The 16327-nt window shown below is 31.3% G+C and overlaps 3 protein-coding genes and 1 long non-coding RNA gene across 9 annotated transcripts; 3 read left to right on the plus strand and 1 right to left on the minus strand.

Annotated features, from left to right (window-relative positions):
* Positions 1-60: 60 nt before the first annotated feature.
* Positions 61-2629, plus strand: LOC111030134. The gene is made up of 3 exons (XM_022309542.1): positions 61-503; positions 727-887; positions 1732-2629. The coding sequence occupies exons 1-3, from the start codon at positions 472-474 to the stop codon at positions 1908-1910; spliced, it is 372 nt and encodes a 123-aa protein (XP_022165234.1). The 5' UTR covers positions 61-471; the 3' UTR covers positions 1911-2629.
* Positions 2630-4189: 1560 nt separating this feature from the next.
* Positions 4190-6392, minus strand: LOC111030219. The gene is made up of 3 exons (XR_002604082.1): positions 6286-6392; positions 6141-6215; positions 4190-5798 (listed from the first exon to the last, which is right to left on the minus strand). It is a non-coding gene; the product is annotated as an uncharacterized LOC111030219 (long non-coding RNA).
* Positions 6393-7512: 1120 nt separating this feature from the next.
* Positions 7513-10752, plus strand: LOC111034035 (dihydroorotate dehydrogenase (quinone), mitochondrial). 3 transcript variants are annotated; one of them, XM_022326230.1, is made up of 9 exons: positions 7513-8027; positions 8165-8374; positions 8498-8697; positions 8752-8946; positions 9032-9215; positions 9285-9438; positions 9505-9664; positions 10330-10427; positions 10550-10752. In XM_022326230.1, exons 1-8 carry the CDS (start codon positions 8025-8027, stop codon positions 10382-10384), a joined length of 1161 nt encoding a protein of 386 aa, XP_022181922.1. In that variant the 5' UTR covers positions 7513-8024; the 3' UTR covers positions 10385-10427; positions 10550-10752. The 3 variants fall into 3 exon arrangements, with proteins under 3 accessions (XP_022181922.1, XP_022183396.1, XP_022174457.1); XM_022327704.1 differs by lacking the exon at positions 10550-10752 and having other exon boundaries at positions 7513-7775; positions 7833-8027; positions 10330-10445; XM_022318765.1 differs by lacking the exon at positions 10550-10752 and having other exon boundaries at positions 7513-7745; positions 7833-8027; positions 10330-10445.
* A 272-nt stretch (positions 10753-11024) lies between these two features.
* On the plus strand, positions 11025-16327 carry LOC111026445 (oligoribonuclease). 4 transcript variants are annotated; one of them, XM_022305553.1, is made up of 8 exons: positions 12069-12195; positions 12277-12466; positions 12894-12980; positions 13699-13789; positions 14108-14269; positions 14907-15000; positions 15108-15234; positions 16012-16327. In XM_022305553.1, exons 3-8 carry the CDS (start codon positions 12937-12939, stop codon positions 16130-16132), a joined length of 639 nt encoding a protein of 212 aa, XP_022161245.1. In that variant the 5' UTR covers positions 12069-12195; positions 12277-12466; positions 12894-12936; the 3' UTR covers positions 16133-16327. The 4 variants fall into 4 exon arrangements, with proteins under 4 accessions (XP_022161906.1, XP_022160552.1, XP_022162621.1 ...); XM_022306214.1 differs by lacking the exons at positions 12069-12195; positions 12277-12466 and adding an exon at positions 11025-11144 and having other exon boundaries at positions 16012-16326; XM_022304860.1 differs by lacking the exon at positions 12277-12466 and having other exon boundaries at positions 12059-12195.

Below are 16327 nucleotides of genomic sequence, written 5' to 3' on the forward strand. Positions count from 1 at the left end.
AGTATTTGATATAACTTTGGTATTCTGTGATACCTGCTTCATCAGAATTATTGATAAGTGATAATCAGTAAATGTGCGGGAACTACTTGTTATTATGGTTCTGTGATTATATTAAAATATATTATAGTCTGTGATTCTGGTTTTATATTTATAATATCCACAGATTATAAAAATACAAATATCACAGATAATAATTATATGTAATTGCCAAGTAATACAACTAATACAATTCTTTCTCAGTTTGTCATGAAATAGTGAACTATTAAAGTCGTAGACAATATAAACCATTGAACCCAGCTATACTAATCAATCACTAATTCCTGCTATTTGCATTTAAAAATGTGTTCATTTTAAACTTGAGTATTAATCATAAATTGTCAGAGACACTGTGTGTACCTATCAGAGATCTAGAACCAGAAAACACTAGTGCCTTGTCAAATTGTCCTCATCATATCTATTAAATATACAAATATGTGTAATCGATCTACAACTATAGATCAAATGTAAGTTTTTTATTTTTATTAATACCAAATAAATTAGTGAATACTAACTACCTGACTATAGTGTGTATACCTACTTGTGAAAACATTTTTTAAATCCCTTTGGTCACTATTTAGTTCAACATTACTTGAACTAAAATGTTTTAACTAAATTTATTTGTTAATCATTCATAATTACATATAATAAATAATAATTTAGTTTTCTGATGTTTTTCTTTTTATAAAGTGTTAAAGATCGGTTATATATACGACTAATTGAAACCAAATGGGTCGAGAAAGTAGAAAAATTAATTTACGCTGCACTTCAAAAACGAAATAAAGAAGGTCAAGATTTGACTACTGTTAAATTTGAAGAATTGTACCAAGAAGTTAGCGCAAAAGCTCGTGGTATGTGTTTAATTATGAATTATTGTAGCTTTGTCTTCACCTCCTATACATCCCCTATTCATTGCCTATTTGTAGTATAAAAAATAATAAATGACAAAATAATAATTTTTTCTTTTGTTTAGGTAGTTTTAATTTTATTATTACTAATGAAATCACTACTGTTTGAAGTCATATTTAACACATTTAAAGTCAGATATATATTATCATTTACTAAGTTCTTAAGAAGGTATAAATAAATACATAATATACTTTTAACTTTGACTGAATATGGACTGCAATTACAATGAAATAGGTCAATATAAAACTTGACAACAAAATATAAATACACTTTACAGAACATTAAACAAGTGAAAATTACAAAATCTCTTATATCTTATGAATTAATTTGTATTATGTGGTAATACTGTTGACATAGCGTAGAATAATGAATAATAATATATCACCCGCAGAATTCTACTGTGAAATATGATGAATACTTGATTACTATTTATTCATTTTGAATCAATATTATGAGTTTAAAGATTAATATACCTAGAGGTTTACGAGTAATTTTGTGGAATTAAGGCCACTCAGCCCCCCGGCCGCAGTTGGGCTTGTGGTTACATTTAAAATTAAATTAGATAAATTCTTTAAAGATGTTGTCAATATTACACAAGACAATTATATTAAATGTTGTACATTAATAAAAATAATTTTTGTATAAGACTTATCAATGAAAATTTAAAAAAAACTTAATTTGACTTATTCACCAACTAAATATTAGTTTGCTTACATTGTATTATTTATAAACAATTATTATAAATTATGTTTAAACCATACATTTTTCAATACATTTTGTTTTTAGATGCGTTACCAGTAGAAATGGAAACCGAGTTACATGAAAAAATGGAAGACTTTCTATCATCAGATATTGATGGAAGTGATAATCCTTATACTATGAATTTATCGGCATCTAATTCTTCTTGTGCAGTAAATGTTGATACTCCTTTTGATGGTTCCTCTCATATGTTAGCTGATAGTTAGTTTTTAATAGTACCTACTTTAGATGTTACTACTAATGGAGAAACAAAAAATAATTAATATTCATATTACTGATTAAAATGATTGAATGTGCATTGTAGAGTATATGACATAAAAATAAGTTATTTTAAAATATTCAGTTTCTAATTAATATTTTGTATCATAATCCTAAAATTTTGAAAAATTATTAAATCTTATTTCAGGTGCATTTAAATGTAATTTTAATATTTGAATTAAACTTTATTTTATATTATTATGTTAACAAAGTATTAACATTAATATTACAACTTATAAGTACTTATCTGCAACACCTGAACTAGATTTTCTAATATTGAAATATATTCATTTCATTGAACCAAATACTTTTTACATTGATAAACTAAATAATAAGGTAACTATCAGTGGTGTAGTGTGGGTATATGTCTTGAAAATGTTAAGTTAATGAATTAGTGGGGGCTTTGTTCCCCACACCCATTTTTGTTACGTGCAATTAACTGATTTTGTTGTAATATTAATTAACAATGCATTTTGTGATTATGTACAGAAAAGTAAAAAACATTTTCAATTGTATTATAATTTGACTAAAAGACCAACCACCAAATAGTGTACCTAAAATATTGAAACATAATTTAAGTTTCACAAAAACTAATTTGTATTCTTATCCATGAAAATTGTCTATCTGTAATAGTGTTAAAAATAATTAAAATATTATTAAAATATTATTAGCTGTATAACATCATATTTTGCTGAAATAACCCTTCCCTGGCTGTGTAGAACTTATTGGAGGCATTTGACGCAGATACAAATGAACTAGAGTTCACGGGAGTCATCCCCAGCTTTGCCAATGAGGAACTAGCCAAGGCCACCAGGAGGTTCTTGTCAGGCAAGCCTGTTGGGCCATCAGGGATCCACAACGAAGTACTCAAGCAATTCGCGTCACGTCGACACCTAGAAGCTCTTTGGGTCTTCAATGACTGTCTTAGTCCGGTGACATTCCCATCACTCTGGTAGAGGGCCAGGCTCGTGCTGATCCGAAAGAAGGGCCCGGACAAACCACTAGATGCACCATCCAGCTATAGGCCCATTTGTATTTTGGACACCCCCGGGAAGCTCCTCCAAAGGCTAGAAGCTCATCTCGACACTCACGGGGGGTGGAGGAGAGCTGGGAACCAATATGGATTTCGGAGAGGCATTAGCACTGAGACCGCAGTGGAAAAAGTGCTGAGCATAGCGACTCAAGCGGCTTCCTGTACTGGCAGGAAGGACCTGTACATTCTAGTTACGTCGGAATACTTGGTCGAGATGCTGCATTCATGGCTTACAGACAAGGTGTTGCTAACGGAGGAAGAACTTGCACCAAGGCAAATCACGTGCGGCGTCCCGCAGGGATCCGTCCTCGAGCTGACATTGTGGAACGTGGCGTATGACTCACTCCCGAGATTGGACGTCCCTAGCGGAGTTCATCTCGTCGGCTTTGCGGACGACCTAGCCGTGGTCTGTGTGGCAAGAACGGAACAGTTACTATAGAGGACGCAGTCAATCCAGTCCTCGATGCGATGACACCTGGATGTCGAGCACGAGACTGGAGCTAGCGCATCATAAAAGCGAAGCCGTCATGTTGTCCAGGAAGTGGGCATACACCCCGCCTCATCTGTTGGTCAGAGGCCACCAGATCACGATTTAAAAAAAACTGAGGTACCTCGGCGTGATACTGGACCAGCGGCTCACCTTCGCCGGCTATATTGACATGGTAGCGAAAAAGGCCTCCCGATTGGCTGCCGCTCTGGCCGGGCTCATGCCGAACATTAACAGGCTGGGTCAATGGAAAAGGCGGCTCCTCGGCTCAGTAGTGGAGAGCCAGCTGCTGTATGCCACACCAGTATGGATCTGATCGGCCAGAACCAGGGAAAATCACATTCGTCCACAGAGGTTAGTTGCCCTTAGCCCTTAGGGTGATACGGACATATCGAACGGTCTCAGACGAGGCCGCTCTGCTGCTGGCCTTCTTGCCCCCAACTGATCTCCTCGGCCTAGAGAGACTGAAAATCAAAGCCCGACTGGGCGTCCCTAACATTCCTGGTGTACCACTTCCCTCAAAAAATGGCGTGAAAACCAAGGAGCTGAAGTCACCATCACTATGTGGCAAACGAGATAGTCCACCTCAACTAAAGCGGCGTGGACAAAACTGGCAATACCAGACGTAGGCAGGTGGCTCGGGAGTACCGTACCAATGTTACCTCTGACATACCACATGGCACAGGTATTGACGGGTCACAGCTGCTTCCAGCACTACCTTCACCGAATGGGCAGGGCTGCTACCAAGTACCAATGCGACGGAGAGTATGACACTATCAAACACACTTTGTACGAGTGCTCGTACTGGTCTAGACACAGGAGTGACTTAGAGGTGCGCCTCAGTCGCCACCCGAGCCTTGCGGATCTACCTGACATCGTCTGCGGACCGTTCTTCGAGAGTCTCCCCGCAAACCCAGAGCACAAGGAAGCCATTCTACGAAATGCCGAGGAGACCTTTAAAAGCATTCTATAAGATGGTCGAAGATGTTATTACGATGAAGGAAGAGGAGGAGAGGGCGAGACAAGCGGCAGGGGGTAGGTAAAAGAAACCCCCGAAGAAGAGGAAGAACGTGGAAGGCAAATCCATGCTGCACAGCAACCGTCGGAGGTGTCACCGTCCACCGACCCAAGTTCTTCCTACACTCCTTGACACCATTGGCGGGGGGGGGGCGATTACGACATCGCAGGACCACAGTACGTGACTCTAGGGAGGCGGACTGACGTCGGCCCACGACATCATCCGTAGGAACTAGCAACGCCCTAAGCGAATTCTTTTCTTTCTTGTTTCTGTTTATTTTACTTGAATGTAAGCACCCCGAGCTCCACTTCCAGGTGGACATATACGTAGCCATAGGGAAAGTCCATTTGGTAGCGGAGAGGGGCGCAACATAGTGTGTCATTGGTATTTTATTTATTTGTATATGTACACAATAAACGATGATGACCGGGGGAGAAGCAATGCCAACAGCAGTTCCTCCCTCGGTTCTCGATAACAAGGAAAAAAAAAGAAAGATACACAATACACTTAAACATATCTTCACCTCATCAATCTGAACTGTTTAAATTTAAAATACTATTAGAAGTTACTTGCTTATAGATGTAAATTACTTGCCCTCTCTACACCTTGTACATAGACAATTACAAAACTACATATTTTATTTTTGTTATAGTTGAAATTTTGCCATGATTTTCAGAAATTTGTATTATTAATTATTATCTAATGTAGGTACCAACCTCATGTGTAAAAAGCTGTATTCAAGTCACTGTACCTACCTCGGAAATCCGCTCTTAAGGAGTATAAATACAGATCGTTTCTAAGGAACTCAATATAGGGATATTTCTATGTGTTTTCTTGTGGGTCATGTAAATGTGTTCGTAGTTTAAGTGATCATTAATGTGAGTGCACGTAGGTACTTGTCAATAAAGCAGCACTTTACACACCAATTACGTATTTTCCATAATATGGCAATATGAGCGACATTATATAGTACATTACCACATTGTACCAATTGGAAGTATGAATAGTTTATCTATGTCTGTATACTGTATATGAGTCGACTTTCGATATTACATTTTAAATTTCCCATACTTTTATTTATTTACTTGTGATATTATACTTTTTGAATTCCAATTATTGAGGTAATAAGTAATTAAAATATCAAAAATTTACTTTTACACACTCACAGATTAACTTCTCTTCTGCGATGTTGAATGTTGATAATGGGTATCTCAAGCCGCTCAATAAACCTTATTATTGGAAATACAAAAGGTAATTTCCATAGAATTTCTCCATGATATTCATACCCCTTCATGTACCTACGTAGAATAAAATAAAATAATATTCATAATCTTAAAGAAAAAAATCAGCCCTCTCCTTCAAATTTCTACATACACGCCTATCATCAATATATTATTTAGAATGCTTTAAATAAAATCTATATTATAATCCTGTAAACAATTTAACATTAATTAAATGTTAGGAAGTATATAAATTGTAGTAAATTGTTTAATTTTACTTATCAGTTATCACAGAACAATACTAACAACGCAGACAAGAAAATTATTTTTATAACATCCATATGTTCTGTAAAATGGTATTAAAATAATGATAACAGTAGGTAGGTACTAATAAGTAATAACTTTAAAAAAAATTCATACTTTTGATTGACGAATACGGATTCCAAGTAGCATAACCGTTAACCTTAATGTAGTCCACCATTTCCATAGAATGTTCTGAAAAATTATTTAAAAATAAATATATTATTGTAATATTGTACCTATAATCATTAAAAAAAATGCATACTTTTGATAGTCAAAATCGGTGTCCAATTCGACATTTTCTCTATCTGGTTAGAATTTTTCTGAAAAAAATATTTAAAAATAATTATTTTAAATTTTCATACAGATATGTAATAAATATTTAAAAAATGTAGAATTTAAAGTGGAATACTCCGGCCAAGACGATAAAATGCCCAGATACGTGTATACTTTATCGACCCATGTAACAATTTTAACGTTTTCCATAAATACTTTTGGTGCAGTCGTGGACTCTATGATTACTGGTTCTATTTCGGTGAAAGTATTTCTTGTTTTTTTAATAGCTGCGTTGGAGTCTTGCAAAGACTTATCGGATCTCAATGGCAAAACATCACGTATTCGCGTGCATTCAATTTTAATTTATCATCAGGTTTTTCAAGTACCTAGTGTATTCATAATTTCCATTATTTTATCCGTAGCGTCGAACATAAAGCGGACATTGCGGTTTTTTTGCATGCATTTCATTATCAACACCAGTCACCAATTGAACGTTTTGTTATTACTTCCTCTGCAGGTTTCAAAACTTTAAAATCTCCCTTAAGACTTCTTGAATATTATTTGATAGTGAATGTTCAATGTATACATTTTCAGAGATTATTATAGACATTAGAAGTCCGGTACTGACAGTCGATGGGAGCCACTACTTACATTGTGTTACTTTTAACAGGCAATGTTTTATTGTCATGATTTTACGAAAAACTGTTTTTAACTTTTTAAGGATTAGGTATTAAGAAGATAGATATCCTTAGACTCTGTGTATTTTAAGATTGAATAACTCAGAAACTGCTCGTTAAAATGTTTTTTAGATTAAAACAAATATCTGCTTAATAATTTACAGTAAACAGAGTTGCTTCTCATTCGAAAAAAAAGAAATTTGGATACTTTTCGCCAACAAAAAATATCAATATATTATATATAGGCATATAGCTAATCTTATATTTTTAATAATTGGATAAAATTTAGTATTGTAATAAAGTAGGTGGGGAAACTGGAAAGGCACGGACACGTCCTGTAGGCTGTAGACGATCGTGTGTATGGGTTGTTATCACAGATACCAATATAGAATATAATATATATTTATAGAATATTCTATATATCTGTGGTTGTATGCCCCTTTATATTCCATACCGGTTTTTTCATCCCTTATCAGTTATCAGCTTATCACAATAACAATGTAAATTTCTAATTTCCGTGGTCAACACGATTTAAGATAGTATTATCTAAAATCGTGGTGGTCAATAAATAATAATTCGATGTCTCGTGATTCGTGGTCAATACTCAATTATAGTCTTACAGAATACAATTATAAGTAATTCGTTATTGTTAATTGTTATTACTCGTTAGTTGTCAGTTGTTTCATCATAGTTCAAATAGATAATAATTGGTTAATAATTATTCATACATCCTACTGTTCTACAATCTGTCAATCTACATGTTCACTGATAGGTATTACATATTTTTTGACGAATTTAAAACGTAGGTTAGGCTAGACCTACCCAACAAATTAAATATTTAATACATTTTTTATTTCAGTAATTAAGTGGACTTGAATTAATAAGTAGTAGTACAATTTATGGCAATTTACAAAGGAGTTTTGCACAGACTTCAAATTCATATAAGTACAGACTAATAAGTACATAGTGGATGAATTCCAAACTTAATTAGCCTATATTTTTCTAATATTTTGGTTTAAGAAAATTATTCTGTAATCTGAATTTTTATACAATGGTAAGTTATTACAAATTGTATTTGATAAATTGAATGTTATAAACTATGCTTAAATTGGCATAATAAAATAAATTATCTGCATGTTTTAATAATAATCAATTGATTACCTATAAACTAATATTTGTTAATGTATTTAGGGTTCATTAAGATCCCTGGTTTACATTTCGTCTGGAGGATTTATTTTATGGGCAGGAACAAATGTTATTACCCTAAATGAAAAATTTTATAAGAAATATGTTATTCCTGCATTCTTTACTTGTGATCCAGAAAGTGCTCATAACCTTTTAATATTTACGGGAAAATATGGTCTCATACCAAAATCATTTTATACAGATCCACCGATATTGGTTAGTTTAACTTTTTATCATTTATTTATTATTCTTATTATTCAAAAAAGTAGTTTCTTTGATTTTAAATATTAGTATTTTTTATAATCAATGGTAGTGTATTATGTTAAATTATTTTTTTAGAAAACCAAGTTGTGGGATTTGAATTTTACCAACCCAATAGGCCTTGCAGCTGGTTTGGATAAACAAGGTGAAATAACAAAAGCATTAAAAGATGTAGGGTTTGGTTTTGTTGAAGTTGGTTCAATAACACCCCTACCTCAACCAGGCAATGAAAAACCAAGAGTGTTTAGACTTTTAGATAGTCAAGCTATTATTAATAGGTAAAAATTGCATTCGTTCTTAGTTATGAATATTAATTTGATGTTATATGTTAGATATGGATTCAATAGCGATGGTCATAATGTTGTATTTGAAAGGCTTAAAAAACTTAAGCACCACCAAAACTTTGATGGTATAGTTGGTGTTAATTTGGGAAAAAATAAAGAGTCTGAAAGTGCAGTTGATGACTATGTGAAAGGTATTGAAAAGTTTGCTTCAGTTGCTGATTACTTTGTTATAAATATATCCAGGTAAAATAGCTAATTTTACATTCAACCTCAACTCATATTCTAAAAAAATGAAATAATTGAAATAAATTTCAAAAAAATTGTTTAGTCCTAATACTCCGGGTCTAAGAAATTTGCAAAAGAAAAAAGATCTCATGAGTCTACTTTCAAACGTCATAGAAGCCAGGAATCAAGTGTGTCAAGAACGCAAAATTCCATTATTATTAAAAATAGCTCCTGATCTAACTGATCAAGATAAAAAAGACATTGCTGATGTAATTAATGATAAAAAGGTAAAATTATTTTTTAATTGAATAATGATTAAGTTAAAAATGTCCTAAAAAAGGGTTTTTTGGTTTTAGTGTAAAGTTGATGGATTAATAATCTCAAATACAACTATTAAACGAAGTGGTGTTTATGATAATCCCAATGCGCTAGAACCTGGTGGTCTCAGTGGGAAACCTTTGCAAGAAGAATCTACAAAACTCATTTTGGAATTTTATAAATTGACAAATGGTGAATTATATTCATAGTATAATATCTTAGTAGAATTAATTTATTTTACTTTATTTTATTATTTAGGTAAAGTCCCAATTATTGGAGTTGGTGGAGTATTTAATGGTCAAGATGCATATGCCAAAATCAAAGCAGGGGCCTCACTTATACAAATTTATACATCTTTCATTTACAATGGCCCATCAGTTATAGTTAATATAAAAAAGGAATTAGAGTGTCTTCTTAGGTAATAAATATTAAAATAAACTTATATTTTTTATTAGCTTTCAGTACACAACTATTATACCTCAACAATCATAAGTATAGAAACTAGAAAATTATATGGAATAAAACTATTAAAAAATATGTTATATAATAAGTCCAGCCTCTAAAATAAGGGAGATTATCATTTTTATAGCAGATTCAGAATTTGTATTAAAGGTGGAGTGGGATTTTAAAAAAATGTTTCCAATTTAAATTAAAGTTTGCAACTAACATATTAATACCTAATTCAATTTTAAATTTTTATTTAACAATATTATATACCAGTTTCCAAACTTTGAACACAGATTCAATTAATTTATAAAACAATGTGATGTACAATTTATTCTTGGTAACTCAAGTATTAAATATTATTCTAAATTAAAATAAACAAATATCAAATTTGTAAAAGAGAAAGCATTGATAACATACATTTTTTATAAAATTTTGTAGTTTAGCTTTAAAATGAATGTGTTGGTAAAAAAATTTTTTGTTTATCTTGTACAATTGACTGATTAAAAACCAAATATTCCCTTAAAATAAATTTATTTACCTTTTTAATTTGTTTTAATGTTATCATAGCACTTTTTATTTCAGTGTTATAATCATACTTAGGGTTTTAATTTAATTTTTTGTATTTTCTGATTTTAGGGAAGATAAATACAACTCAATATCTGATGCAATCGGTGCAGACGCCAGACTGTAAAGTACAATAACTATATTTATTTCCAAATTTGGAAATTCAGAATGTAATTTTTTTATCCAGATACATATTTTATTATTATATTATATATCTTAAAAACATTATATACAAACATTTTATAAAAATAACAATGTATGATTTTTAATTTATGTTTTTTTTCATTAACAGAGTCAGGACCTAGGGTTCGGCCAAGTAGCTCATATTAAATTCCAATCCCTGTTCTTTGAATTGCTTACAGCATTTGTTAAAAATGTGTTTGATAATATTAGAGAGGATTAAGGAACACTTTTAAAGGGCTGTTTTTTGACGTCAGAAATCAAGATGAAATCCGAGATGGAAATTTCCCAGCACTCAAATGTTTCTAACTGAATTATAGGTGGTAAATTGAGTGTATTTGATGTGAATTAAAATGTAAGATTGAACCTGAAAAAGTGGAATTTGTCCCAACTGAATAGAGAGAATTTTGCTGTATTAATACGGGTAATATATTTCAAATAAAAACAATAGTATTGTTTTGTATTACATGTTTTTTGAATGCAGAATTAATTTACCAGCTAACTCCAAAAGTACTGTATTCTATGAAAAATTTGCAAATGAAAGCGTACAAATGGACGTATTCCACTTCCATACGCAAGTTGATAGGGTTTCAATTTTATGCTATTGTGATTGAAACACTTAACAACAAACATGCTGTAAAAATATTAAATGGAATCTGTGTCTAAAATCTAAATGAAACGACTGTCAATGATCACATATCTTAACCGTGAGTAATGTTTAATGTTCTCACAGTCTATTTCACATTATTACATCGGTTTCAATTATCTGTTATTCACACAAGAATTCTATACTATAATAAAACATCTGTGGGCCTGAACTAAATATAGTATTTAGTTCAGTGACCTGTGATGGTCATTCATTGGGATGTTAATTCTTTAACCCATGTCCTTGAGAACACTTGGTCTAGTCACAGTATAAAGAATACCTAATTGCATCAGGAATCATATTATTCTTTAAATTGTGGTCTAGCGTTTGGGCCCCCGTTATGTATCAAGTAGATGATATTACTAAGGCTACACACACAATTAAAACCGATTTAACTTGATTTGAAAGAGGTAACTCCCCAAGTTCAATGCATGTAAACAGCTGTTAATTCAGTTTAACATCAATTCGGTTTAGTTATAACACATTTGAAATTCTTCGCATTGAAAATAACCACGGGAGTGCTGAATACATGTAAACTAATCGCACTTCAACAACCGAATGAGATTTATCGATTAATTCGAATTAGAGTAAATCGGCTAAAGGTTGAACTTTGCATGTAAATGTTGCAACGTAAACTTAAACTGGTTTGTTGGAAGTGTGTTATACTAATACGGTTTTTGACGTGCTTGTACACTCGCGTCTCGCACCCTAGTCCCTAATTCAAAATAACTCAATACGAATCGAGTTAATTCGAACTAAAATATGCATACAAAGATAAACAAGGTATATTATGTCGGTGACATGGCTGGGCAGTGGGCGGACGAAGGCAGAGCAGTTCGCGCCTTCTCGTTATCGACAGTCGACACCCAACGAAGTTGAGGCGAACAACCAGAGGGCGCTGTTCGCTGTTCTGTGATTTTTTTATTTTATTTTTTATTCTGTGATTTTATTAGCTTATTATTATCGTGTTGTGATGACAACAATCATTGATAATTATTATAATAAATGCTGCTTACTGGGGTTATATATAAACGCTTCAACTTTGAACAGTAGTGACTTAGTGTACTTGTGCAGCTATAAGTGTGTACTACTAAAAGCCATACCGGACACCGGTAAATAAGCTTGGTTTTTCATTTATCAATAGTATAGGACACTGGTTGTAAATTTTATATATATTTTTTTTTTTTTCACAGTTCACTGTACTTTGTACTTAGTTCATTCTTCGTATTTAATAATAATATTCTATACCAGAGGTTCCCAAACTGTGGGTCGCGACCCAAAAGTGGGTCGCACTATTTTTTAAATTAATACAAAAATATAATCATCTATTACTTTTCGTTGATGTTCAAAGTTCAAATTCAGTTTTATCGTCAATCCTTATCTGTGAGTATGACAATTACGAGTTTACCAGCGGCCGTGTCAAATACTATATATTATACTTATTATACATTTTTTTCGTAATTACATAAAATGTAACAAAATAGTTTAATTTTCTGTTGTATGGTAAAAAAAAAAAAAGGTCATTCATTGATATTGTGGGTCGCTATATTTTAAAAAAAATTCAAAATGGGTCGCACAATAAGAAGTTTGGGAACCTCTGTTCTATACGTGTATTCATAAAAATACAATTAACACCTATATAGTAAAATGTATTGTACTGTAAACTATTTTAAATGTTAAATTATCATCGTGAATCTTATTGTTTTTAAATACAATTTATGAATTATTTTACAAATTTTGTTCCAATTAAACCAGTATTAAATGTTATGCCACATACCTACCTATTTAATTTGTTATTTTAATTTTTTAGTGCCCAGTAGAGAAAATTTGTTGTAGAAGTAATTGAAAACTCCATGAATACGTTAAAATTCAATAATTTAATCAACCTATTGAAAACGTAAGTAATGTAAAACAAATTGTTGTTACTTTGTTATATTTACAGAATATTACATTTATAAAATAGTTCAAAGATAAATTTTTGAACTAGTTGTAATGGCATGCATGTCCAGGCCCTAAATCTCTTCCCTTTGTGTATACCTCTGAACTGCATACTGTATTATGACATTAGTTTAATTTAAATATTTTTAAACCTTACACTTTTTCTACCCACAAATGAATTGGTACTGAATCTATAGAGGTGTTGTGTTATACTTTTTGATATTACTAAAATTATCCTAAGTACATTAAATCAACGATCAAACCATATAATTAATTTAAAACAAATATCTGTCAAAATTCACTCATTATATGAAAATATACTTAATGGATTACATTTTTTAATTACAAGAATTGTGCAAAATAATATGAATTCTTCTCATAGAATGATCGGTTTTATCCTTAGATTATAATTTGAGTTTACACAAATTACAACATAGGTCTTCATTACTGTTACAACTCTCGAAAATCATTTTTTTTTAAATATTAATTTTGCCTAAAATATATTGACGGTGACTAACATGATTAATCATAAAAGCCTATAAGATGTGTCATTGTGTTTTCCCATTGATTAATATTATTTATAACTTACATTTCATAAGTGATACTGATTAAAATATAAATTACCTACCATATCAATTCATAATTGTGTATTATTTATGGTGTATGCTTTATTTCAGGATAAGTATTTTAAATTTAAGAAGACAAATGAGCGTTGAAATAAATCCTGAATTGAATAATGAGCACAATATTGTATGGTTTGACGGCGAGGTATGTAATTATTATTAACTCTACTGAAATTAATTTAATATTAACATAAACATAGTGACTTTTTGAGCATGCTCGACCAGTTTTTTGTTTAAATTATGTATACATTCAAATTATGATTTTTTGAATTTGTATGTGTAATTAGTAACAAGCACAGCATTTAAGGAGTATTATGTTGCAATACTAATATTTTTATTTCAAATAAGAACATACATAATCTTATAATGCAAATATGTTAAATTTAAACCCACCTACTAAAATAATTTACTCAGGTAAATACATTTTTAACTAAATTAGTAAATTGTATTTATCGATTTTTAGATGACTGGATTAGATTACAATCACCATACCTTGATCGAAGCAGCTATAATTATAACCGATAAAAATTTAAAAGTTTTAGCTGAGAGTCCAAATATTGTTATACATCAATCAGACAAAGTGTTAGAAAATATGGAAGATTGGTCCAAAAAGCATCATAAAATGGTAAATATTTTGACACAATTTTGATTTTTTTGTTCTTAGTAAAGTGAGTTTTTCAGTTATCCACACTAGGACCTGAATTTGGCCCAGTTTTTTTTATCCTTTTATTGTATAAGCTAAGTATAGTTATTAAACATTTCTCTGGAAGAGCTTATTTATATCTTGATAAGTGCCAAGATCCAAGGGTATATTTTATGACCTTTTATTATCTTTAATTATTGATCCTTTCATTCTGTTTATTGGTTGTTTTTATGCATATTTGTTATATGAACTTAATTTGCAAGACTATAGCATGTACTAATTTTCTAAACCATTCTCATGCACGCTGGCTTTGTTCCAAATGCCGAAGCCGGTGGTTGACTGGAGCATCTGACCGCCCGGTACCTTTCTTATTCTGAATAAAGTGCCTTTAGATGGTCATGGGGGGAGGGGGGGTGAACGGGTGTTGCATATTTTAATATCTATATTGCAAAATTAATTTGTCATTTATCTAATACAAACAAGGGAAAATAGAAGTACCACTATTTAGAAGAACAAGTTCCCCAAGTTTTCTGGTGCTTAGATTTAAAAATTGTTCACATAAAACACAACTATTATTAATTTAGACAAATCTTTTATTTTGTGTGTATTTTTATTTCAGAGTGGCTTGACTGAAAATGTTAGAAAGAGCAATATATCAATAGAACAAGCTGATCAAATGTTATATGAGTTTATTAAACCGTTTGCTCCTAAAGGTGATTTTAAAAATATACAAAGTGATAAGTATTATTCTTGATCATTCAAATTCAACCAGGTTGATGCCAGAGTAATCATTCAATTATAATATTAATTATTATTTCAGGCGTTTGTCCGTTAGCTGGTAATTCCATTTACTTGGATAGAACTTTTATTAGAAAATATATGCCAAAACTTGAAAGTCAATTAAGTTATAGATTAATAGATGTGTCTACTCTAAAAGAGTTGTTTAAGTACGTATTAAACCTAATTATAATATTCTATTTTAATTGCTAAGCGTTTAATGCCCAAAGACCTAGAAGAATAACGTGACGACCAAACTCAGCTTCTATGAAGGGCTCAGAATGAGTTGCGTGATTAAACAGCCACAGGCTGCTCTGTGGTCACATTGGTTGCTACTTTAGTCCTTGTAATATAGGAATTATTCATACTTTTTGGAATTTATATTACATGCATTATTTTGAACCATGACCCATTATACAGGTTGTAAAATTACATATTAATACATGTGATATTATGTATGTATTTCATAAATTCAACATTCTTAAGAAACAAGTTTGAGTGTAACAATCGTTTAATAACATACAGATATATAACCATGTAGGTGTAAAAGATGTGTTAAACAAGTTAGAAAATTTTGCGGCCGTTGCGTAGCCTGTGGCTGTTTAATTGTGTGACTTATTACGGGACACTAATTCAAGTAAGTTTCTGTATGATTTTGGTCTACTTATTCTAATCTTAATGGTTTTATGTTTTGGAGTTTGATAACTTGAAATCAAACTTCTGAAACATTACATTTTTTTATCCTCAGATTTTTATATTATAATAAAAGTTCAAAGGTGAGTTAATTCATCTGAAAATCAGGTTATCAAGAACCTACAACTAATAAGTACTATTGTATCTTGAATTAACAGTTTAATTTATTTCGAATCCCACATAACAAAAATGTTAAAGTAATAGTAAAAAATCTAATTAACGTGTTCAATTTTTAATAAATTTATGAATTTTAGACGTTGGAAACCCGAATTAGCAAATGAAGTTCCGATCAAAGCATGTAAGCATAGAGCTCTTGATGACATTAGAGAAAGTGTTCAAGAACTCCAATTTTACAAAAGCTGCTTAAAGTTATAACTAATAATGGAGACAAATGTAGTAAATCCAGTTAACAAAACCATAACATACCAATACTCAACAAAATAAGCGTCACATTAAATTTAAAAAAAAATAATGCTATAAAGTATAAATGCATTGAAATTCCAACCCCTCGTTGTAATTTATTATTTAAAATCTATAAATAAGATTGAATAAAGATTTTTAAAGTTTTTC

Source organism: Myzus persicae, unplaced genomic scaffold (genome assembly GCF_001856785.1).
Source record: "Myzus persicae strain clone G006 unplaced genomic scaffold, MPER_G0061.0, whole genome shotgun sequence".
In the NCBI taxonomy this organism is placed as follows: Eukaryota; Metazoa; Arthropoda; class Insecta; order Hemiptera; family Aphididae; genus Myzus; species Myzus persicae.